General features: G+C 37.6%; 1 protein-coding gene across 2 annotated transcripts in view; it reads right to left on the bottom strand.

Annotated features, from left to right (window-relative positions):
• Positions 1-26,489, bottom strand: part of Nln (neurolysin) — a 97,710-nt gene that overhangs the window by 4,547 nt on the left and 66,674 nt on the right. For both annotated transcript variants that reach the window (XM_005319558.5, XM_013356103.4), the window contains 4 exons: positions 23,113-23,314; positions 11,365-11,551; positions 10,773-10,901; positions 9,033-9,169 (listed from right to left, as the gene is read on the bottom strand). In XM_005319558.5, coding sequence (XP_005319615.1) covers positions 9,033-9,169; positions 10,773-10,901; positions 11,365-11,551; positions 23,113-23,314 — 655 coding nt within the window. The remainder of the gene's footprint in view (positions 1-9,032; positions 9,170-10,772; positions 10,902-11,364; positions 11,552-23,112; positions 23,315-26,489) is intronic.

Here is a 26,489-nt window from a genome sequence, read left to right on the forward strand (position 1 = left end):
TTTAATAAAACATTTCATTCAAACCACTGTTAGGGTGAGCATGATGACCTGTGCCTATAGTCTCAGCTACTTCAGAGACAGAGGCAGAATGATCACTTGAGCCTACAAGTTCAAGACTAGCCTGGGCAACACAGACTGTATCAAAAAAAATAAAACTAAACCAAAACAAAAAACAAACAACAAATCAAAAACAAACCCACAAAAAACTTCATTACATATCAACGTTGTAATGTAAAATATAAAAATTGAGATTTTGTTTGTTGTAGTTAGTTAAGTTCTCAGTATTTTTAACACTTTTTTTTTAACATTTTTTTAAACCTTTATTTTATCTTATTTATTTTTATGTGGTGCTAAGGATGGAACCCAGTGCCTCACACATGCTAGGCGAGTGCTCCATGGCTGAGCCACAACCCAAGCCCAACACTTTATATATATATATATATATAAATAAAATTCAATTCAGTTCTTCAGTTGTAGCAGCCTCATATCAAGGGCTCAACAGCCACACGTGGCTATTATACTGAGAGGTCTAGGGCCTGGAGCACAAAGATTTTTAGGAGATCTTGTAAATGTTCCAATACAGAATATAGAAAGGCACATGGCAAACTTGTTGCCTCAATTACAAGTTTTGGATAGATTTTCTTAAAAAGAGAGTATTTGTAAACAGTGATATGGCACTTACTGAAACCTCTGGGGATGAGGATCTGGAGCTAGATTTAGTTTGCTTTAGGAAAACAAAAACAAAAACGATGTGCTTTTCTTGCGTGGTCCAAAGCAGTATTTACTATTTCAACAGCAGTCTAGAATCTTAAGTGTGATTGTGGCTATTTTGTCAGACACTTTATTATTCTAAGCAGCAGCATAATGGAGCTTTTAAGTTCAACTGCACTTTACTTCCTGCCTTTTTTTTTTCAGTCCTAAATGTGTTCAATTTGACTAGTGTTTTAAATAGGTATTCTCAGAGAGGAGCAGTACAGAAAGAACAGAGAAAATGTGAGTTAATTTTATCTGCACAATTATAAAAATTTTTATTTTTGTAGCTTTTATTAAGAAAAAAATACATATCAGTAGTAGGCACAACAACATTAACGAACCCTCATGTACCCATTGCCCTGCTTTAATAATTAATATTTATTTGAATAAATACACCTATATATGAAATTCTTCATGCTCAAGACACACATTTTTTGGAGTGTATAGTTTTGGTGGTGATGGGGGCGGGGCAGTGCTAGGGCTCTAACCCTAACCCTCATGCAGCCAGATGAGCTCTCTACCACTGAGCTATCCCTGGTCCCCTCAAAATCTGGATGTTATATATCCTTTATTTATTAAAAAGAGATATTTCATTCTACAAATACTACAGGAAGAGTAATGAAAATCTAAATAAATGATTAAAAAATCACCCAAAGTGCTAACATCTCACAAAGTATTCTTTCTGTGTAGAAAACCGAAATTTTAGGTAGCAAAGGAAAGCAAGCGTTTGAAGAGCTGCATGATTGTGCTGAGACAGCTCATGACTCCTCTGCATGGCAGAATCATTTCAGACCAGGGCACTGTTTAGACTCATAATATGTGGCTCAGTACAGCTCAAGTCTTCCTCTGCTTATGGCTCCAAACAAGTTGATTCAATTTCCTGAATTACAGTGCAATGGGCTTTTAATAGTTTCATTTCCTTTGCAATGAAGTTTTGAGAAGAGTTTAAGAGTCATTTTGGTAACAGGCTCTTGCTTTTGTTAAAAAAAAAAAAAAAGTAGTTAAGTGAATTTGTGTCTTAGGAAGGTGCCAGGCTCCTTGGGTAAGAGAATGTGGTCTGGGAGACATCTGCCACAGGTGAAAGGAGGCTTTGCCCTCAGTTGTTCAACTTTGTTCACCCAATAAAGAAACCAGACTGCAAGCAGGACAGGAAGCTCTGAAACACTAACATTTTTCATGTCACAAACATCCTCCAGAAGGATCTGCACGTGGTAAGAACCCTTGTTAGCTCTCCTGTGAAGGAAGTTTAGTGTTACCTCTGCAGCTTTTATTTTTATTTTTTAGGGGGAGAGGGTAGGACAAAACAACACAATGGTGATGGGTCGTGGGGAACAGTGGGGGAGAGGTAGGCAGGAAAAGAAGAGATAGTCAGAGAAAGGGAGTACAAGAAAGGAGGGTGCTGAGCAATGGCAAGGGAAAGTGGGGAGAGAACATGGGAAATGAAGGAGAGGAGAAGGGCAAGAGGGAGAGAGAAAGGGAAAAGGGAGACAATGGCAAGAAGAACAGCTCTGTAGTTCTGAATCCTGGAAGGTTAGCACAGATCCCGGCACCTGTGCAAGTCTTCTCTAACACTGAGGATGAATACAAGACCTAGTTCATTTTGTTTTCTAGAAATGGAATGTAACACTGATGATTTCTAAAGCAAAACCAGGAGCTCTGGAATCAGGCCCAGGTTTTTGAATCTTGGCTCCATCCCTCAGCTATGTGATTTTGGGCTTTGGTGTCTTACCTGTAAAATGGGAAAAGATCTATCTCACTGTTTCCAGAGATTAGATGATTTCAGCACTTTGCCTATTCCCTGGATATGGACCTGGCATTCAATAAATTTTATCCCTCCTCTCATTTCCTTTCTTCTCTCTTTGCCCCAGAGTGCAGTTACTCATCAACAGTTCAGGGAAATAAATGCATTCATGGTTTGACATTTCTTTAAAATTAGTTATGTCTCCTAATAAAGCTAGAGAGAAGCACAAGAGATTTCACTTCTACTATTAGCAAGAAACAGAATGCATAATTCAACAAGAATATTAAGGAGGAGAGACAAGGCACTCATTTTACCCAAGAATATGAACCTTTTGAGGTAATACTTTAGTAGCAATCATAATTATCCAAATGAAGGATGCTTATAATTTATTAGTAATGAAAACATAAAGGGGGAACAGCTTGGGTCCCCTGCTACCTCTGGCATCTCTGAGGCAGCACATACAAGCTCCCATGGCCTTTCAACCTGCCAACTCTGGGAGGCAAGGCCAGAGACATCTCCTTCTGACATTGAGTAACAGTCATGCGGGCAGAGAGCACCCGGCCAACAGGTGATGATGACCATGCACCTAACAAACTCAGCGGCCTGCTTTAAAACTGGACTTCGAAACTTTTCCTTCCATGGCCTGCAGCACACCCTTTGTTTTCTATGAGAGTGAGGAGATGGCGGGTGGAAAAAAATAAAAATGAAACAAAACAAAACAAAAAAACCCCCCCAACCTTTGATGACAACAATGGAGGGAGAGGATGGAAGACCAGTAGTCAGGGACATTGAAACAAAAATAGCAGTAGGAATTGTCTGAGTAGAGGAGGCCTTCAGGAAACCTTAAACAGAATCCCTTAGGAGGACTAATTTTTATTTATGGTGGGGAGAGATTAGGAGAAAAAAGTAGCCTGGGTAGAATCACACATTAGGCTTGAGGGGCAGGGGCAGAGTGGCGGCAACCGCTACCTAGGCTCAAAGAGGTACACGTGTGTGAAACTAATAATCAAATTAAACAGTTCGGAAGAGAGGAGGGGAAACAAAGTTTAATAAAATAGTTCCTTTTATAAGGATCTTCTGACTAGAAGGAGATATAAAGAAATACATAATTAACAAGCCAGATTATAAGGGCTCGAAGAGAAATACAAGGAAGAGCTGTAAGCACACAAAGAAGAAAAACAGGGGGTTAATTTTAGACTGAGCAGGTCTGGCCTTTAAAATATTAAAGAAGAAGAGCCAGGTGTGGTGGTGCACACCTGTAATCCCAGCAACTCGGGAAACCGAGGCAGAGATCACAAATTCGAGGCCAGCCTCAGCAATGTAGTGAGGCCCTCAGAAACTTAGTGAGACCCTGTCTCAAAATAAAATGCAAAACAGGGCTGGGGATGTGGCTCAGTGGATAAGGCCCCTGGGGTTAGGTTCCTGGTACCCAAAAAAAAAAAAAAAAAAAAATCAAGAAGAAACCAATCCCATCTTCTTTTGTTCCTTAAATCAGGCAAAACCCAAGGCTGTTAGAAAAAGGTAAGGTAGAAGACAAAAATGAGCTGTTGGGTGACAGATCAGAAGAGCAGAAGCAGACATAAGATGGCAGACTTTTAAGAATCCCCAAGAGAGAGAAAGTGCCATATTCTTTCTTGGTGACACATTATAGGAGGAAGTGGGCCTAGGGTTCTGTTTGAAAAGGACTGGCACACTTAGCTTGATAATATACATTCTCTGCAGGCAATTTTTCCATGTTTAACTAAAATTCTTCAGGTTACTGGGTATGTTATTGCATGTAAGATCTAGGTACTTTCTTTTGATGTTGCAGACTAAAATATAATAGTTCCACCTAACTATCTTGGTCTTTCTGAAGTGACACTTGGTTATACTTCCCTTCACTGATGGAAGGAACAAAGCTTAGCAATTTCTCTAAATGCAAAAGAGTAGGAAGATAATTCTGGCTCAACAATAAAATTGCCTTTGAATCCACAATGTCTATTATACCTCTTAGGAAATTTTCCCACAATGAAGTTGCCTTATAAAAAGAAATGGCCCTAGTTAAAATGCACCCCCATTTTTTTCAACCCTGTGATTAGCTGCTGAATTTTGAAATTATATTTGGTGACCTTAAAGATATCCTTGCAGGGCTGAAGTTGTAGATCAGTGGTAGAGCTCTTGCCTAGCATGTGTGAGGCACTGGGTTCAATTCTCAGCACCACATATAAATAAATAAAGGTCCAACAACAACTAAAAAAAGATATCCTTACAGAGTGTCAAGTGCTTGCTGGAAAAGTGTTAATCACAAACAGTTCTTCCACAGTTATTTAAGAGAACAGTTGAGGAAGTAAAAGTTATATTTGATAATGAGACAACTTCTCCATTACTTTAGGTAATATTTAGTAAATTAACCAGTTAAAATGTGATAGCTACATATAATTAAGAATTATGTAAAAACTATAGATAAAAACACAGATAATTTTAGGCTATGATAGATAAGTGGCCAGTTATAATACTCTGATTCAGGCCTTCAAAGCAGAATAAAAACAACTGTACCATAAAATATTCTACAGCTACCATTTGGTATTCAGAATGTTGTGGGTTTCTATTTGATCTTCCTGTTAGTGTTTTCTCAATGATTAGCTTGATAGGCTTGGAAACAGTTCTCAGAGCAGATCCTGGGATCTGTCTACAGAACAGCAAGAGGTTATAAGAGCAGGCCTGCAACTGGGTGCAGTGGTGCATACTTGTAATCCCAGTGACTCTGGAGTCTGAGGTAATGGATCCCAAGTTCAAAGTCAGCTTCAGCAACTGCTGAGACCCTGTCTCAAAATAAAAAAAATAAAAAGGACTAAAACACCTCTGGGTTCGATCCCCAGTTCAAAAGCCAAACAAAACCAAAAGAGAAGGCCTACAGATACACTTCTGTATTGTGTAACCAATGATTTCTACTAGCCCTAATAGCAATGACTAACTCCTTGAAGGGAACCCTGCTATCTTTCCAAAATGATTCAAATACTCATTAGGGAGGGTGAGACCCTGAGACAAGAAAATCTGCATAATGTACTATGATTGCTCTGATTTCTATGACTTCAGACCAACTGAGCATTACTTTACACCATAAAAATTTCCTTTTTTTTTTTTTTTTTTTCTGATACTGGAGATTAAACTCAGAGGTGCTCTACCATTGAGTACACTCCCAGCCCTTTTTATTTTTTCTTTTGAGGTAGGGTCTTGCAAAGTTACTGAGGCTTGCCAGGAACTTGAAATTCTGCTGCTTCACTCTCCTGAGTCCCTAAGTTACATGTGTGTGCTACCTACCATGTGTGGCTATTTCTAAAACAACTAGGTACAACGTAAAACTGAGAAAAAGTTCCATTAAAAAGTATTGAGAGGGCTGGGATGTGGCTCAAGCGGTAGCGTGCTTGCCTGGCATGCGTGCGGCCCGGGTTCGATCCTCAGCACCACATAAAAAGATGTTGTGTCCGCTGATAACCAAAAAATAAATATTAAAATTCTTTCTCTTTCTCTCTCCCTCTCTCTCTTTAAAAAAAAAAAAAAGTATTGAGAAAAAGTTAATAATCACTGATAAACTTACCACCCAAAGATAGCTACTGCCAACATTTTGATAAGCATTTTTCTTTTTCTTTCTTTCTTTTTTAAAACTGGGGACTGAACCCAGGAGACCTTTACTACTGAGCTACAACCCCAAGCCCTTTTAATTTTTTTCTTTTGAGACAGGGTCTTACTAAGTTGCTAAGGCTGGCCTTGAACTTGTAATTTTCCTGCCTCAGCCTCCTGAGTTGCTGTGATTACATGCATGAGCTACCACGCCCAGCTGATGTACTTTTTTCTAATCATATTTTATTTATTTATTTATTTTTGGTACCAGGGATTGAACCAGGGGTGCTTAACCACTGAGCCACATCCCTACCCCTTTTTAAAAAAATATTTACTTTTTAGTTGTAAGTAGACATAATACCTTTATTTTATTTTTATGTGGTCTTGAGGATTGAACCTAGTGCTTCATGCATGGTAGGAAAGCACACTCTACTCAGCCACAACCCCAGCCTCCCTAACCCTTTTTATATTTTATTTTGACACAGGGTCTTCCTAAGTTGCTGAGGCTAGCTTTGAACTTATGATCCTCCTCCTGCCTCAGCCTCTTGAACCACTGGGATCACCTGCCTGAACTGCTGCACTCATCTCTAATCATATTTTAAAATTAAAATTTTCAATCTATGTAATAGTTAATATTAAATATTTAAGAATGTTTACTATTTAGTATTTGAAACCCTTCCTCTATGCCGAAGCCACTCTCATGTTATGAGGATGGAAAAATCACTTTTGGTTTTCGGTTTAGATGATCTGGAAGATTTCATAAATGAGTGGTTTTTGGAGTGGAGCTTTTAACAATGGTAGGAATTTTGAAAGGTAAAGACAAAGAAGGCAATGCTTTAGGTGTAAGCAGAATAAACAAATATGCTATGGGAGCACAAAGCTTGTGTGACACAGGGAGTACTGGGAGATCAGGCAGGGGTTGACTGCTATACTAAGAGCTGTGAGCAAAGAGGGATAAAGAGAAGCAGGGGGCAAGGAAAAAGGGGCTGAGGCCCTTGTAGTTGGTGGGAAGGCAGGTAACTTTCTAGTTCAGGTGGTGGGGGTAAAGCCAGGAAACTGAGGTCTTCAAAGATTGTTTCTCACATCAAGAAATTAGGCTGTAAAAAGAACAATGAAACAGTAGCACTGACTGAAGTGACCAGAGTTGGCAAGAAGTTTTTTCTCCAAGATGACAAACCAGTAAGGCGTGGAGTTAAGACAGGAGGAGGGAGATAAGTATTTTTGAAGTATAGGATGAATTTCCCTAACCTAGAAATCCTTAATCCAAAATGCTCCCACATCCAAAACTTCTTGAGTGATGACATGACTTTTGAAGTTTTGGATTAAGGAGCATTTTGAATTTCAGATTTTCAAATTAGGGATGTTCCATCACTAAAGTCTATGCAAATATCCCAAATTTGGAAAAACTTCAAAACTGAAACACTTCTGATGCCAAGCGTTTTTGATAAGGGACACTCAGCCTGTACAAAGAAAGAAAGATTAAGGTATTCACTTTCAATGATCTTAATTTTCTTTTCTTTTTTTTTAATCAGTGCTGGCCTAACAAACTGAGGGCCTCACAAATGCTATACAAGTGCTCTACCACTGAGTTTTACCCCAGCCCAACTTTCTTAATACAGAGGATCTCCTCTATTGACAGAGAAGTGAGCTGATGGGGACTTGGAGGAACTTACTGAGGTGGAAAGGAGTAGGACCACAGAAAATCACTGAGTGATCAGTTCAGATTGGAGAGTATGACCTTTGTAGTAGGGCAGGTTAATGAAGTCATACAATCTTCTAGAATGCTGAATTCCAAAGGCACCATCTTTTCATGAGATGCAGATTAATGAAAGGCTAGGTACTGGCTGATGATCATGCAGAAGTGAGAATGCTGAGAACAACAGTTAGAAACTGACCTTTGTAAATGGACTGGCTACTTAATGGAAGGAGACTTAAAGATCTATCAGACTGGTGGGGTGGAATGGGAGGTAAAGTGCTTGGAAAGAATAGTGAGTATATAGGATGTGGGTTCCATACAGGTTTTTTTTTCCTTTAGGAGAAAAAGCACTGAGGGAATAGTGATCTAAATTACACCAATGTATTTAATATGCGTGTGTGTGTGTGTGTGTGTGTGTGTGTGTGTGTGTGTGTGTGAGAGAGAGAGAGATAGAGAGAGAGAGGTACTTTGCAATTCAGAAACAAAAGAGATCAGAGCACAAATCAGTTAATTGAAACACAGAGTCTGATTTTGAGTTTGTTGTTCTGATTTATGAATAAACAGAATTTAAAAACATACTGGAAAATATTTCAGCCTTAGAAATAATCTGACAGCTGAGTCTTCAGTAAGCATGAGACCAGGGGGCTGTAACACAGGAAGGTTTGGCTGGCAGCCACCTGGCAGTCAACTCACTGAGCATAGGATGGAACAGCTCAGGCTCATGAAGCAGCTTCAGTTACCTAAAGGCATTTAGGTCACAAACTGTGTAGTAGGTGGAGTACGCCAGCCACAGAAAAAGGGTGCCTCCCACAGAAAATGTACAAAGAAAGTTTGTAAAGAATATCAAAACAAAGGGAGACCATTTACATCAGCAAGAAGTTTACCTTTCTTTCCCAACCTTCTATAAAACAAAAATACTGTAAAGCACATGTCAAAACTGGCAGCTATAAATTCTCAGATGCATAAACAAGGCTTTGAGTTTTTAATTATGCAATATATTGGAATGTTAATAAGCAAGAAAATGCAGTAGGTTTTTTTTTAAACCTATAGAATTAGAGTTAATCACTTGTACACTGTAACTTAATGATGTATGATGATTTGGGAAGATGCAAGACCTTAAAGTTAAAAGCTATTACCATACCTCTTGCTGTAAGGTCTAGATGTCATAAACATTTTGTACTAGAATTTAAAGAAGCAAGGGCAACTAAAAAATTAACAAAAGGAAAAAGAAAAACACAATACCTCTGGATTCATTATCCCTTCTTTTTTAAAACAGCTGTAAAACATGTCGGTGGAAAACACTTCACTCCAGAGATATCCATAATATTGGCCATCATATCCCCCGGCCAAATGTCCAAAAGTAGCTGGCATATTTGTGCCTTTAAAAAAAGAAGATACATTTCAATCAATGTGATAAAAGGTTAATTACCAGGTTTCAGCCAGCTCAAGTTTCCCTTTGGGGAGTCCAGCTGTGGGAGGAGAGAGTGAATGATAAGATCTCACCTCTAGTACTCCTGGGTTTAAGTGTGCCCTTGGCCAAGATGTTTACAAACTTCTCTCCTATCAATGGATCAACCTTAGAGCTGGTTTCACCCAAGCTCTGGAATGCCTAACAATAGTTTCAGGGGCTTTGTCCACACCCACTTCTTGCTCAACCCTTTCTTATTCCTTAGATATAGAAACCTATGTGTCTTAAAAATACTCTGATGTTAATGGTACTCTTTTACATTTGTGTGTGTGTGTGTGTGTGTGTGTGTGTGTGTGTGTGTGTGTGTGTGTGTGTGTGTGGTGGGGGGATGGAACCCAGGGCCTTGCACATGCAATGTAAGCTCGCTATCACTGACCTATACCTGTGGCCCTTTGCCACACCTTTTTTTTTTTGGGTACTGGGAATTGAACTAAGGGGCATTGGACCACTGAGCAACATCCCCAGCCCTTTTTTGTATTTTATTTAGAGATAGGGTCTCACTGAGTTGCTTAGTGCCTTGCTTTTTGATGAGTCTGGCTTTAAATTCATGATCCTCCTACCTCAACCTCCTTAGCTGCTGGGATTACAGGCACCCGGTTACCATACCTTTTAATGTCTAAAATGTCTCAGAATAAAATGGTACTTGTTTCAAGTTGTCTGAAAAAGAACTCTTGTAAAGTGAAAAAGGCTTTACCGAGTCAGTCTATCTTAAGGACTACTTTAAGAAGGATTTTGTTAAAGTGTCTGGAGGCACAAAGTTGCTCTATGGTTTACTCTAAACAGATCACCACAGGAAGTGAGGAGGCTAGAATGACTCAAATGACTATTCTTATCTTTATTATCTCCATAAATGTGGCTGATTCATTTTAGTAACAATTTCCTAGGTGAAAAAAAGTCATCTTACTACATATCAAAGTACATCTATATACTGGCTTAAAACATAAACATGTAGGGACTAGGTACTCACTTAGCATGCATGAGGCCCTGGGTTCAGTCCCCAGCACCACAAAAACAAAACCAACACACAGACACTTAGACACAGAAACTCACATATCCTCTAACAAGTCCCATGTTTCATGTTAGAAACTGCCAGTGAGTCCAGTGCCTTAATTGAACTCAGAATCAGAAACAAAGCAGAAGTTCAAGTTTCTCTCTAAAAACACCCCTCTGCCAATTTCTTACTGAAAATCAGAGGGAAGTCAGGGAGCATACAGGGAAGGAGAAGCCAGACCGGTGTTGTCAAATGTGAATGGCTCTCTCAGCTCCTGGGTGGAGGCCAATTGCTTATGCCTGATTACACTAAAATGCTGTGAATCTGGAGCCACCTTTCCTTTGAGCACATCTGGACAGGATAACACATAGGGACACAGTATGCTCATCTGAAAGTCATGGCCTGATTATTATAGAAATAAATAAATTTAGCTTTGAATAACTTCACCTCCCCTGCAGTGTGAGGAGTATGCCCTACAATTCCTTCACAAGCAAAATAAACTCAAGTTACAGGATTTACATACCTGGAGTAGCTGCAACACCTAGAATTTCTGTGCAATATTTGGCATATTCGCTTGCGGCGTCCAGCGATGTATTGGTATGGAGGGACTGATCAACTTTGCTCAAAACAATTTGACGGAGGGTCAGAAGACCTAGATGTAAGAATGTTTAACCATATATTTTTTTAATCATTTTATTCATTTATTTATATGCGGTGCTGAGAATCGAACCCAGTGCCTCAAGCATACTAGGCAAGTGCTCTACCTCTGAGCCACAACTCCAGCCCCCTGTTTAACCATATTTTGGAAAAGAGAGAACTATGTGTTCTAACATTACAAGATCTGAGATTTCAAAAACTGATTCCAGTAGTATATTTCATCAAATGGACCAAGATATCTTAATGAATTTAAGATTTAAAAGGAGATTGTTTCCCCAGCCCCAGATAATCCCATGATTTCCTCTTCCAATATATTTAGAGTTCTCTCTCTGCATATTAGCACCCTCAGGGTACCATCAATATAAAAGGGTACATAAAAGTCCTACAGAAGAAGAGGCCAAGAATTCTACATTAAGCTATTCTCACTTATTTTCCTTTTCTAAAATAACAAGTCATACCTGTGTTGACCAGTCTAGAAGCAACAAGCTTTTCAAGCAGATCATCTGTAATAGGGCTTCCATCTTTATAATGTTTTGACAATCTTCGGAGGGAATCAATGTCCCACACCCAATTTTCAAGCATTTGTGATGGTACCTCTACAAAGTCAGTTTCCACATTTGTTCCACTAAATCGTGCAAACTCAGTCTAGAATGCAAACAGAGGTACTTTTTAAAGCCTAGCATAAAAAAGTACATATGCAATGAATTATAATTAAGGAACACTAAAACTTAAGGCAAAATCAGAGCCAACTGTGTTTGTGAATGAAGTGTTGAAACAACCTCAAACTGAAGTAAAAATACAGTAGCCAAACAACATGAAAAACAACCTCTGAATACTCCATATTAAAGTATTATTCCATTCGTTTGAACTATAGACAAACTTGGAACAATCACTAGGAAATCCTAAGCAGGAAAAAAAAATAGGTCTAAGTTAAAAGCAAACGTTAAATTTTGAAAATAAAAATATAGTTTCAAAGAATTTTCCATTAAAAATAAAGATATCATAAGACAAATAATCTCCTTAGCTCCTTGTGTAAACACAAGTTGCATACTCAATACATGCCTTTCTGGGGAACTCATCACACTACTGTTAGCTAACTCAAGCTTAAGTCATTAAAGAATTAAGTTACAACATTCTCAACTGACACTGTGTGTGTGTGTGTGTGTGTGTGTGTGTGTGATGCTTTGTGTCCTACCCTTGAAATCAGTGGTTCTAAGATAATCATGTTGTGGACAGCCTGACTGGGACCTCTCAGGATGGGCAAAAGATGATACCTCAAAATAAGAAGTTACTTCAGTGGGAGATAGTATGTAAATTAATTGGCAGTGGGGTGAGTTAAATGCTGTAAGAAAACAGAAAGAATATATTCAAAAGTCAAAGCACCCATTGTAAAAATATAAGGCCTGGGCTAAGAGCTTAAAAATAAAAACGTTTAAAAGAGTTTTAAAAAGCTTAGTTTAATAAATACTTGAATCAGAGGTCAGAAAAGCTCTCAAGCACAAAGATGGAGAAGTACTGGAACAGGCTAGTCCACCCCCCCCCGCCATCCCCCCACCACCCCCGTTGTTTTTATTTATTTTTTCAGGCTAGCATGTCCTTCACACTGTCTACAGCACACTTGTAAAACTGTCACTGGCAGAGAAAGACAGCATTGCCCTTAGTGGGTCATCCGTAGAGGGGGGGGTGTCTGTCATTCTGCACATTTTCTCCCGAACCTCTATCTCACTTTCCTTTTCATGTCTTATATTTCAACCTTCTTCCCCAGACTTCATCATCCCTGGGGCTTTACATGGGGGGACAAGAAGAGGGACCTAAGCACTGAGAAGGCAGCAGATGGGATTCCAAATCAGCAGCAAACAACCATTCTGCTTTTGGCCCAGGGCAGAGGCACAGATGTCAGAACGCCATCACACATTCTGCCTTCCCCTCTTTATGCAAAAACACGTTTTGCTTGACTTCCTATTATAATTGTGCTGATTCTAGATATGAAGAGCTGCAAATACTGGAGGGCTAAAGGAAACTAAATTCACTAGGCTCTGGAACTAGGCCACCTCTGTTGAGGACATTCCAATAAAAAATGCTTATAGGGACAGAAGCAAGGGTCCCTAGAAATGGAGTACTTTGCCTCATTCTGGCATTCTAAGATTATACCCTATATTACAGATAAAATGATCTTCTACAATAATTATTACAACCAACATGCATTGAGACTTTACTAAGTCGGGCATTAGGTTAGGCTCTTTACATGGATTATCTGATGTAAATCCCTGAACAACTGTATGAAGCAGTACCATTATCTTCATTTTTGAGATAAGGCAACTGAGGTTAACAGCAGAACAAGGCTTTGAAATAGGTAATTTGATTCCATAGCCTATAATATTTACCACAAATGCTACAGTGCATCTCTCTCTTAGGGAAAAATAGAAAGAGAAGTATTAAATTAAAATATGCAAAATGACTAAGTCCTCTTAGAAGAGATCTAAAACAGAAAAGTCTAACATCAAACTTCCCCCTTATATGAAGAACTAAAGTGAAGTTTCAGTGGGCTTCTTTCGAACACTGGAAGACTTCTGAAAGATCAAACATAAGACTGAGACATAGAAGCCAGCCTTCATACCCCAGGCATATACCCTGAGAGTTGGGATTCTGCACTACTAACTGCATAATCTTATACATTTATTAAGATAGGTACTAACAGAGCAAATGATAAATCACACCATAGGTTATCACCATACAGTATGACAAAACCATAAACTTTATATACCCTGCTTGTGGGAATATTTTTCAGTCAAATCAACCCCAAATAACAACAAAAGTGTGTGTCTGTGTAGTGTATTGGGGGGATGCTATTCAGTATCCAGAAAAATGCAAACAAAAGAGTAATTTATGAGTTAGAGTCAAAATTGGCTAAAATAGGAATCAATACAGTTATGCTGAACAGAGTAGAGAGGGCTTATTCTACCCTGAAGTCTTGTTGTTATGCGTGTGTGTGTGTGTGTGGGGGGGGACAGCTGATGAATGAATAGATCAACAATGTCTTCTAAAGAACAAAAGGAAATGTTTGCAAGGAGTAAGAGCTAAAAATAGCCCTACTGCTTACTAATTTCCCAAAAGTCAGTCATGCTGTTTCTCTCTGAGCCCTTTGGGCAACATCATCTGAATAGTTTTCAAATGAGGAGGACAAAGAACCTAAAGAATTCAAAGGCTCAATTTGTAGCAAACAACTAAATTCTCAAGACAAAGACATCCACAGTCAGACACTGTGTATGTCCACACAGAAGGCAAGATTTGGGATCTAGTAGTCTGATGGGGCCTGAAGTCAAAACAGCTAAAAACCAGTTTTTAAATTATAATTTAAATAACTTTAACAGCTACTTTATATAGGCTGGATGTGGTGACATACTCCTGTAATCCCAATGATTTGAGAGGCTGAGGCCCAAGGATTGCAAATTTGAGGGCAGCCTCAGCAACATAGTGAGATCCTGTTTTAAAATAAAAAATAAAAAGAGCTGTGGATGTAGGTCAGCGGTAAAGCTCCCCTGGGTACAATTCTCCATACCTCCCTGTACCCCACCCCCCAAAAAGGTACTTTTCAGTAGGATCAATTTGAAGGTGTTGAAAATAGTTTATGGGCCATGATAGCTATTGATACTAAAATACCTCCTAGATAAAACTGAATAATTTATAAAGAAAAAACAAAACAACAACAAACCCCTCTGCCAAAGTAACCCAACTACAAATGATTTTGCAGATGATACTTCAACAAGTTTTAGAACACATTTGCTGCAGGAAATGCCTTCAAAATAAAGCCTAGAAAACAAAGTAAACTTAGATTCATGTTTGGTTAGAAGTTTTTTTTTTTTTTTCCCCTAATATTTTTAGTTGTAGATGGATACAATAACCTGTGTTTTGTTTATTTAGTTTTTTATGTGGTGCTGGGGATTCAATCCAATGCCCCCCATGTGCTTGGCAAGCACTCTACCATTGAGCCACAATCCCAGCCCTGGATAGAAGTTCTTAAGAGGAAGAAAATTATCTAGGCAGGAGATTTTTCTTTATTATCTTTTAAATGGACAATAAGATGCCTAAAATATATTCCACTTCAGACTTTTAAACAGATGACTTGATGCCACACATTAACCTGTCAATTTATACTCTGCACTGAGAGCTGGAGCAAAATGACAGAAACTGAACTAAAATAAAAAGTCACGTGAACTTTTACTGTATTTAAAGGCCAAAGTATTGCAAGTTATTGTCCCAATAAAGAGACTGGTTGTTTTTAGTGGCTCCAACTAAGTATTATTTTCATGATAGCAAATCCCAACTCAAAGAAAAGGCGATTGCTGAAATCAGTAAGTGTACTGTGTTCAGGAAAAAGGACAGGCCTCAAAAGAGCAGACTGTGGCTGTCTGATCCACTACTGATTTAGTAGCAGTCATTCCATATCCTTATCTGTTTGATCTACCCCTAAAATTCAGGCATAATGGAGAAATTAGTGTAAGAGAGCAAGAACTGCCATAAATAGATGGTTAAAAAATCAGTTACAGGGGCTGGGAATGTGGCTCAGGCGGTAGCGCACTCCTCTGGTATGCCTGCGGCCCGGGTTCAATCCTCAGTACCACATACCAACAAAGATGTTGTGTCCGCCAAGAACTAAGAAATAAATATTAAAAAAAATTATCTCTCTCTCTCTCTCTCCTCTCTCTTTAAAAAAAAAAATCAGTTACAGTTGGGTGCATTGGTGCAAACGTATAATTCTAGTGATTTGGGAGGCTGACAAAAGGATTGCAAGTTCAAGGCCAGTCTCTGCAATTTAGCAATGCCCTAAGCAACTTAGTGAGACTCTGTCTCAAAATAAAAAATAAAAAGGGTTGGGAATGTGGCTCAGTAGTAAATTGCCCCTAGGTTAAATCTCCAATACCATCTCCTCCCACAAAAATCACAGTTTTAACTTCATACATATCTAGCAATCACTGAAAGTAACAGTAGTAATAAAGAGTTTATGAGGGCTGAGGTTGTGGCTCAGTGGTAGAGCGCTTGCCTAGCATGTATGAGGCACTGGGTTCGATTCTCAGTACCACATATAGATTAATAAATAAATAAAGGTCCATCAACAACTAAAAATATTTTTTAAAAAGATGATATGAATAACACTTTAGCTTTATTATTAATCTTCACAACAGCCCTGCTGTTCAACAGGTCAGTTTCCCACCACCATTTGAAGGATATATGAACAGATAATTTGGAGAAATCTTGAATACTATAAATTAAATTCACAGGCTTGTCTCCAAACTAGTTATACCTTCCTAACTAAGCACTTCTTATTTAAATTGCTCCTTTTTAAAGATAATGCTAAGTGAAGTTAGCCAATCCCAAAAAACCAAATGCCAAATGTTTTCTTTGATATAAGGAGGCTGAGTCATAGTGGGATAGGGAGAGGGAACATGAGAGGAATAGACTAACTCTAGATAGGGCAGAGGGGTTGGAGGGGAAGTAAGGGGGCATGGGGTTAGAAATGATGGTGGAATATGATGATCATTAGTATCCAAAGTACATGTATGAAGACACGAATTGGTGTGAAAATACTTTATATACAACCAGAGATACGAAAAATGATGCTCTATATGTGTAATAAGAATTGTAATGCATTCCGCTGTCATATATAAATAAAAGAAAAAAAATAAATTGCTTCTTTTTAGATGAAAATCAATAAAAGTACTTTTTCCAATTCAAATGCTAAGAAAGTTAGGCAGTATACCTTTTCCTAGCACATACACAAAACATAGGAGGTGCTCAATAAACACTTGTGAAGTGAATGAAACTATGGGAAAAATGCTTCCCAAACTGAAACAACTCTCAGAGAGTTTCTCTTACTTTCAAGACCTGCCCTCAGCCTCCAGCCTAAAAATCACCTCTCTACTACTCAGTCTTCTTTGAATACTTAACAATATCATGCTTTTCATTTTTTAAAAATTTTTGCATTTTATGGCCTCAAGCTAAACTCCAGATACAGCAACTTTTCCTTTTTTTGAACTGTAGCCTACAATACAGTTACAGTAGTTAATAATGATTCTGCTTTTTATACCAAGGGATAGTACTCTTGCTAGGCAAGTGCTCTACCACTGAGCTACATTCTCGGCCTTTTTCAATTTTTAAAAATTTTTTATTTTGAGACAGAGTCTTGTTAAGTTGCTGAGACTGGCCTTGAACTTGTGATCCTCCTGCCTCAGTCTCCAGAGTAGCTGGGATTATAGGTGTGTGCCACTACATCTGGCAACTGAACAACTGAACATTTTTCTAAAATATATTTTTCTAATTATTTAAAAAACAACACATGTAGAAAATGCAATAAGCAAATAATAGAAATAAACATATTCCCAAATAGAAATAAATATTATGTAGATTCACTTTTTGGTTTCTAATGTTAGTTATTAGCATTTATTCTATGTATACATAAATGTTGTGCTTGTATATATATATATATATATAAAATAACAAATAAAATTGAGGAAAAGACTCAGAAAGAAAGCATGTCTGACGTTAAAAAGTCATAAATTGTGACTGTGTACAGGAGCTGGACCCAGGGTGGTAAGGCCACTGCAGATGCCACAAGATAGCTGATAAGCAACTTACTTTACTTCAATTTCAGTGTCAACCTACACAGTGAGAAACTAGATAAACCAATTCTTTGCATATTATTATTAGAATACCATTTAATAATGAAGGAGAAAGAAGACCAACCAACAGGAGTATATACACAGGAGACTCAATTCAGACTATGTGTAACAGTGCTGCCTCTAGTGTACAGAATGAGAGTGACAAGAACAGGAAAATGGAGAAAATAATAGTACTTGCTTCAGAAAGTACCCTGAGGATAAAATGAATGAATGGATTCAAAGCACTGTGCACACGTACACTGTCCATGCTTGGTATTCTTGGCTTTCATTCTTGGCCTCTCAGTCTGCCTGTTCAGGTATGACCATGCTTGTCTTTGGCTTCTTCCAAGTATTTACTCCTTAGTGTTAATGTTAATGTATTTCTCTACATCTAATCCTAATCCTTCACCATTCCCAATACTCTAAACTGCTCATTTCTGATGTTGCTTCAGGAATCAGACTTCTAAGTAGGCAGTAATCATCAAGACAAACCAAACACAGTTACAGCCCTGAGGGTTTCCAATCACCTTCCTCAGGTCTTGTTTGGACACCCACTGAACTGCTTCATAGAACTGCCTCAAGAAAATTTTTCCCCCAATTTTAATCCCCAAAGGATTGAATTATACATAAGCATGATTATAAGAATACTTCAAAATAAATTTTTTAAGAGAATACTTCAAATACTTGTGCTTTTCTAAGTACTTCTCCACATATTTATTTAATTTCCCCCAAATGAAGTAAGTAGATAAGAAAATCATTATTGTTCCATTTTATGAATAAGAAAAATAAGATGGTCAAAGTGGTCAGATAACTTGCCAAAAGTTATACAGGTAGACCCACAAAGTACAGATGCTTTTAAATCTAGTATTCTTTCTTTCTTCTCTTCTCTTTTTTTTTTTTTTTTGGCACTGAGAATTGGGTACTGTACTACTGAGCTACTACCCCCAGTCCTTTTTATTTTGAAATAGGATCTTGCTAAATTACTCAGGTGACCTTGAACTTGTGATCCTCCTGCCTCAGCCTCCAGAGTAGCCAGGACTACTGGTATGCGACACCATGGGAGGCTAATCCAGTGTTCTTGTCATAACACCAGTGTGCCCCTCTTAATAATACCATTTAAGCTTGCCTCACATGTGCAAAGCCCTGGGTTCGATCCTCAGCACCACATAAAAATAAATAAAATAAAGGTATTGTGTCCAACTACAACTAAGACAGACAAACTAACAAAAAAAACCACCAAAATGCACTATTAGTTTTTTGATCAAGCTTATAGATTATTCCAAATCACATAATTCCAAGTTTTTCTGATGGTTTGTCCCTCTCATGTTTAGTTCAGAAGCCTAATGTTTCCTTAAAAAAAAATCTTTACAGTTCAAAACTCATTATGTTGTTTTTCAAAAAACATAGTACTGGGGATTGAACCCACAGCCTTTATTCATGCTAGGAAAACACTCTATGACTGAACTATATCCCCAACGCTTTTTTTTTTCTTCTTTTAATTCTATTCCAAGACAGGGTCTACCTAAATTGCCCAGGCTGACCTTGAACTTGTAATCCTCTTTCCTCAGCCTCTCTCAGCCTCCCAAATTCCTGGGATTACAGGCATGCTCATTACTGCTCTTAATGCACAAAGGCACCACAATGGACATTAGTAAAGGCATTTTCTTCTATTCTACAGAAGTTCCAAAGGCCAGTGATTACTGAGAGCCCAAACCACAATAAAATCAGGAAATAGGAACAGATACCTGTGATATCTCCTCTTGGTTGTTATCTTTAAAATTACTCACCTTGCAGTGCAAACTCAAGAAAATATGAATGAAACTCAACTCCTGAAAAATGAGCTAGCAGACACATTGAACTAGTGTATCTGCATGTTTGAAAACTGGACATTCCTGCTAACATATTTAAATATTGCTGTGACAAACTCAAATGATTTCTTCTGGTCATTACATCTGTCACAGTGGAGAACTCAGATGGTGAACTACCATGTCCTAAACCTGATGTACTGAATACATATGGCAAATTTCTTATTCATTATAATACATTTATCAGATGTCAGCAGTATTACTGAACATGAAAATTATGGTTTTTCTTATTCATTACCATCCATTTTGTCAGAACAAAAGGTTTTAAACTTATTATTTAAGCTGTCAATATATGGATCTGTGCCTACAAAAAACCAAAGTAGTGATCATTGACTCTAAATAAGATTACTAAAAAGTTCTTAAAATATTACATGACATTTAAAAGAATGAATAGACAAAAAGATTTTTCAAAGATAATCTCATGAAGAGATGACCAAGCAAAGGATTGTACCAAACACTATTCATCATATGACACAAACTGTGTTCATGGATGAGATTAGGCAAAACTTCCAGAATTGAATACAGTCTAGTGTTTCAAGTGAAAGACACCAAACTGGTGAACATGATGTATATTATGACATTTGGGCTATTTGACACATGAGTGAACATAATAATGTCATAATATCAAATTAAAATATTTTCCAGCATTAAAGTAGGTATCTCAAAGGACCAAAAATAATGTAAGAAGCTGGTCGCAGTGGCAACCTGTAACCCCAGCAACTTGGGAGACTAAGACAGGAAGATGTAAGTTCAAGGCCAGCCTTAGTGAGACCCTGTCTAAAAATAAAATAAAGAAAGAAAGATGGATGGGAGTATAGCTCAGTGGTAGAGCACTTCTGAGGTAAATCCCCAGCATCCCCCCACACACCATACACACAAAAGAGGGAAAAATAATGTAAGAAATAATGAGAATTGTGGAGAACTGTACCATGAATACCTGATAAGCATATGATACTAAGGTTAGAAGAGAACTATGCCTACAAAAAGAACAATCATCAAAAGCAATAAAAAATCCTATTTGAAGAATACTATATATTTTAATGAATGTGATTAAGACACCAAATTACTTCCTTGTGAAACTTCTAGCCAATAATCAATATCCAGAAAGAGACTGTTTTAAGTCAGGAGTTCTTAATTTGGAGTCATCATAGTCTGGATATCAAGGGGTCCATGAGCCTTTAGAACACCATGTATAATTCTGGGTACCTGAGGGTGTTTGCATTTTTGTAGAAGGGGTACTCATGGCTTAAATCAGATTTTCATAGGGTCTTCAAATCCAAAAAAGTGAGGATCCATCTTTTTAAAAGCACACCATTATATGTGTACTAATAAATAATTGGATCTTAGCTAATCTAGCTAATATACCATGAGTCTAAAATTTAGAAGTTTTAATGTTTCATAAAAGTATTTTAGACAAGGAAACCTGGAGTTATCAGAATTAAAGGAAATGTCAAGCCACACAATGGACACTGATGGAAGTTCCATATGATAACTATTTCTGAAACTCCAGTGCCATGATAATAGACTTTAAAATTATCTATGCAAGAAAGTTTAGATTATACTGAAAGTTTTCCTGGGTTAAAGAGAGGGTAAAATTGGCTATATCAGGACTTAAGATGAAAGCACTAATATATAAAGATAATAACGTTGAGAGAACTAAATCATTTCAAATAGAGGTGATGGTATTTGGGAAATGATGAATACTTGATTATTACAATACACAGGGGTTGTTCTGTGGGCTAAGGATACAGAATGCCCAAAGCTGATCCCACACAGGCCAGGAGAACAAAACAAACTTAAGATATTCCATTTTCTGCTTGTTATTCAAGTTTCCCTGCCAGTGATTCATAAAAACAAAAAACTGTTAACTAAGCAAGCCTCAAAACTAACTCTACTGTACACATTAAAAAATACACACACACACACACACACACACACACACACACACACACATATATTTGTAGTTGGGCACAATACCTTTATTTTATTTATTTTTATGTGGTGCTGAGGATCGAACCCAGTGCCTCACATGTGCTAGGTGAGCGCTTTACCACTGAGCTACAACCCCAGCCCCTCCACTGTACATATTTTGAAAAGGATTTTTTACACAAATTAAATTTCCAAGAGTACAAATACTAGGATCCACCGTGTAAATCCAAGTTATATTACTTTCTTTCTTGGGGGTTTCCAAGGAGGTGTTTGTCATAGAAAATCATGTCATGTCACCATAGGCAACATCATTCTTGGACTTATGCTGATAACACAAAATACTTCTGTCTATAGTTGTTGCTGCTCCATTCAGGGTTATTTACATGGAAGACAAACCTTCTGAATACTTTAGTATGTCTTACTGCATAGTCACACCCAAGCATTAACGGTTGGAAAACAAAAATATTATTTCTTTTGTGTTCATGAGGACATTCTACTATGATTTAGGAAGACTCCCTGTATAGAAAATGATTATTAGAGAAAATCTAGTAAAATTCCAATAAAACATGGGGTTAGGAATACTGTGACAATATTGTCTTCTTAGTTGTGATAGATGTACTGCAGTAATATAGTAAGGCAACATGTTTAAAGGGAAACAGGAAGAAGTACATAGACAATTTTTGTAACGTTTTTGTAAATTTAGAACTATTATAAGCTGTTAGAGTCTGTAAACAAGTCAAAATACTCCTGCTGTATCAACGTACACAAGTTATTCGTCGCCCCCCCCCCCCAGGTTATTTTGCTGTAGCCGGACTGCGGCAATAAGCTGGGGATGTGGCTCAGTGGTTAAGCACCCCTGGGTTCAACTTCCAGTACCAATAAATAAATAAATAAATAATAAATAAATGAATGATTGTAATAAAAAAGTTATCTTAAAAAGTTTATTTTTATAGACACAGATTCCAAATTTAGACAACTGTCCCTCCATTTCTATTAATATCAGTGTATTTAAACTATTATTAGGCTAAATATTTGACCAAAGATTTTTCATGTTAATAATAGTTAAACATTAGCAAGTTCAGAAGGCTCCAACCAGAATAGTTTGAGCTTAGTTATTAAATGGACTATATTGCAAAGCTGATCATAAATATACTTTATTATTATTATAATTATTATTGCTAGAGATAAAACCCAGGCCTAGAGATAAATGTACTTTACTTTTTTTGAAATAAATGTACTTTTCATTTTCAGCACTAAAGAAATTAGTTTTAATCCATTGCACGTACACAAATGTTTCCTGGAAAATTCTCTACATGGTTTTAGTATATTGTCTATGATTCAAATTTGAGGCTAATAAGGGAGCTGTTACAAACATTTATTATTAGGAGAGGAGTAAAGGGGCCTGAGAGGACTAAAATCCACCAAACTGAAAAAACCGTTAATAAGAAGAAGGGACAGATTATAGCATAGTTTATCTGTGACGTTTACAGCAAATTCCTGTAAACCTCAAAAAAAACTTAAAAGAAAAGAGCACAGTATTTGTAACACTTCCTAATGATGATCGTCTTTCTTTCTCCACAGTGGGTATTCACAAAGCTCTTTCATTGGTGGATTAACCTCTGAGAAAAATTAGGTTGTGAAAGAGGGCGTGATAAGGGAAACTGTGTTTTTGCAGGCCTACGAAATTCTTGCACATGTTTATATTATTACAGCAACTAATTGACTAGAAAAAGAAATTGGTAAAGAAATTACTCACCTGTGCACAGATCTGATGCATGACATGACCAAATTCATGGAAGTAAGTCCTCACCTCATCATGCCTCAGGAGAGAGGGCCGACCTGCTACTGGCTGTGAGAAGTTTACCACAAGGGCAGCCACAGACATCATCCGGTTCCCATCAGGGAGAAGGCAGCCGGGTTGAAGACCAAAGCATGCTGCATGATTGTATTTTCCTTCCCTGGGAACCACAGACACACAGAGGTGAGGAATGAAAGCTTCTCTAGCAACAATACTGGCGTGGCCTCCTCCAGTCATTAAGCCATATTCAACAGAAGAAAACACTTGCAAACCCTGAATTCACTTTTTAGAAAGCAAGTTGTTTTGCTAAAATGAAAAAAATGAAAACCAAGCAAACAATAAACCCACTATCACTTTGGGTGATTATATTACTAAGATTTCTTTTGTTGAAAAATCTCATATATGAAGAATGTAAACTACACCTAGTAGGCAGAAAATGTCTTTTTTCCCCCCAAATACTAGGGATTGAAATTAGTTAAGTGCTCTATTACTGAGCGATATCCACTGCCCTATCCAAGTTATTTTAATAAGCCCCTACTTTTCTTCTTCAGATACAGACACTAAACATTACATAATATTGAAGCAAATTTAAAATAAAAGATACAATTTGACTGACTAGGTAGTTTTCTTCCTTCTAACTAAAACTGCTAAAATACTAAACTCCAGAAAAGAAGGTTTTTCCTTTTATTTGAGGAGGGAAGACTCAGTAATCACAATTAAATGAGCTTCTTTTATAAACAAGATAGGGCTTTTTGGAAATAGAGTGCTTTTAATTAGCCTGAGAAAAAGTATAAATTATACTATGAGGTCATTTATTCTTGGAGTGATGATGGTCCCTCCAAAAGCTAAATGCTATTAAACCACAGTCTAAGCATAGGTTTTTTTCTTTTTTGCTGGTGGGAAAGTGAGAAGAATAGCCTTCAGGTTTGGAGAGCTTTTTTGTTTTTATTGTTTAGTTGTTGTCGGCTATCTATCTATCTATCTATCTATCTATCTATCTATCTATCTATCTATCTATCTATCTATCTATCCATGGTTCTGAGAATCAAACCCAGTGCCTCACACATGCCAGGCAAGCGCTCTACCACTGAGCCATACATGACTCCAGCCCAGTTTGATTTTTTTATTTGTATTTTTTTCTCTGTACTATATTTTCTTAGTGACTCTAGAATTTCCTTTCCCCCCACCCTGTACCCACTGCTGATGCCATGCAAATTAAAACAAACAACAACAAAAAAGTTTCCCAGCTTCCTAGTTAGACATACAGCTGGAAAGGACTGCTCCTGTTTGTACAACAACAATGACAGGCTGGACAATCTGCAAATCCCAGCTTTTCTTGAACCCTTCAGAGAAATGAGGTTGAAGGGCAACCAACTAACCCACAATCTAGGACTGGTGCCTCCAAGGAGAGAGGAAGACAGCAAGCTTTTTTTTTTTTTTTTTTAACCTAGGATAGACACTGAAGATATTAGTAAGAGGAAGTTTTAACAAATTGCCAAAGGTTGATGGTAGGTCAGCCTCAATAGGGAACTACTAGAGACAAGGGAAATTTTGCATCCATTTGCAAGACTTCTCCAAGACCTCAATGAGTGCACACAACAGAGGCAAGGGGCAGGGTGATAGCCCTGAGAAAGCAAAGGCTGCTGTGATAAGGGCAGGAAGTTCTCTTTGGGTCCTCTTCACCTCTCCTACAGAACGAAAGCCTCCAAGCTCTAGGAGAAGGGCAATGAATCCTATTGTTTTTAGAGCTATGGTGAAAATCCACTGCCAGCTAGAAAAGGGAACAGAAAAAAAGCCTCCACCCCTGGAGAAAGGGCAGAAATACATCATGGGTGCAGACCTACAGCCAAGGGTGAAGCAACTACTAAGACTCATAGACACAGAGCTCACTTTGTGATTAAGACTGAGCACAAAGGGAAACCTTAATATTGAGGTTAAAACAGACACCGAGAAAACCCTGGTAAATCAATCCCCATCCTAAACACAAGACAGAGGAAACTGAAGTTGTAGCTTATCAAGGTTAATCATGGCAGCATTTAGTAGTCAAACCTAGTTTGATTATTAAATGAGTCAAACCCTCATATTAAAAGTCTCACAGAAGAAAATATGTGGCTATTTTTAGATATATAGCTATTTCCCTCAACCTTTACTATCCCATACAAATGTCTGGCTTTCAAAAAATAGTAATGCAATACAAAGATGCAAAGGAAAAAAGAATATACTATCAGGAGGCAAAGCAAACAAGAGAACCAGATTCAGAAATGGCAAAGATGTTGGAGCAATCAGAGTGTTTAACTCAGACCAGTATGTTAAAAGGAGGAAACAGTGGATACTATATATCATCAGACGGAGATACATATATATATATATATATATATTTAGTACTGGGGATTGAACCTAGGGTGCTTAACCACTGAGCCACATCCTGGCCCTTTTTACTTTTCATTTTGAGACAAGGTCTTGCTAAATTGCTTAGGATCTTGCTAAATTGTTGGGATTACAGGCTTGTACCACCATGCCCAGCTTAGATGAATAATTTTTGCAGAAAGCTGAAAATTGTAAGAAAGAATCAAGTACAAATGCTAGAAATGGAAAATACAGTAACAAAGATGAAGAATGCCTTTGACAAACTCATTAAGCAGGCTTGACATAGTCAAGGAAACAATCACTGAACCAAAATATAAATTACCCTAACATAACAAATTTTTTTAAAAGGATGATGAAAACAAAACAGAACACAGCATCAAGAGTCACAGGGTAATGTCAAATGATATTCTATATGTGTAACTGGGATCTTAGAAGGAGAAAGAGAGAAAAGAAGAAACATTTGAAGAAATAATACTCAAGAGTTTACTAAAATTAATGATACCAAACCACAGGTAGAAGAAACTCAAAGAAGGATAAAGCACACCACCATAAATATATTGAAGCTGCCCAAAAATGAGTGGTTAACAGAGGCTCTACCTGCTGTACCACTGGTGTCAGGGATTGAAACCCAGGCCTCATGCATGCAAGGCAAACACTCTACCATAGAGCCACATCTCCAGCTATAACAGGGCATCTTGAAGGCAGTCAAAAGAAAAAAGCATAGTATGTACAGAGGGACAAGAATCGCAACAGACTTCTTATTTGAAACTAACTATACAAGTCACAAGACAGCAGAGTAACGTCTTTAAAGGACTAAAAGAAAACACCTGTATAAGGGGCTCGGGTTGTGGCTCAGTGGTAGAGCACTTGCCTCACACCTGTGAAGTGCTGGGTTCAATGCTCAGCACCACATAAAAATAAATAAACAAAATAAAGTATTGTGTCCAACTAAAAAAACACAACTGTAT

The sequence above is a fragment of the Ictidomys tridecemlineatus genome, chromosome 1 (assembly GCF_052094955.1).
Source record: "Ictidomys tridecemlineatus isolate mIctTri1 chromosome 1, mIctTri1.hap1, whole genome shotgun sequence".
In the NCBI taxonomy this organism is placed as follows: Eukaryota; Metazoa; Chordata; class Mammalia; order Rodentia; family Sciuridae; genus Ictidomys; species Ictidomys tridecemlineatus.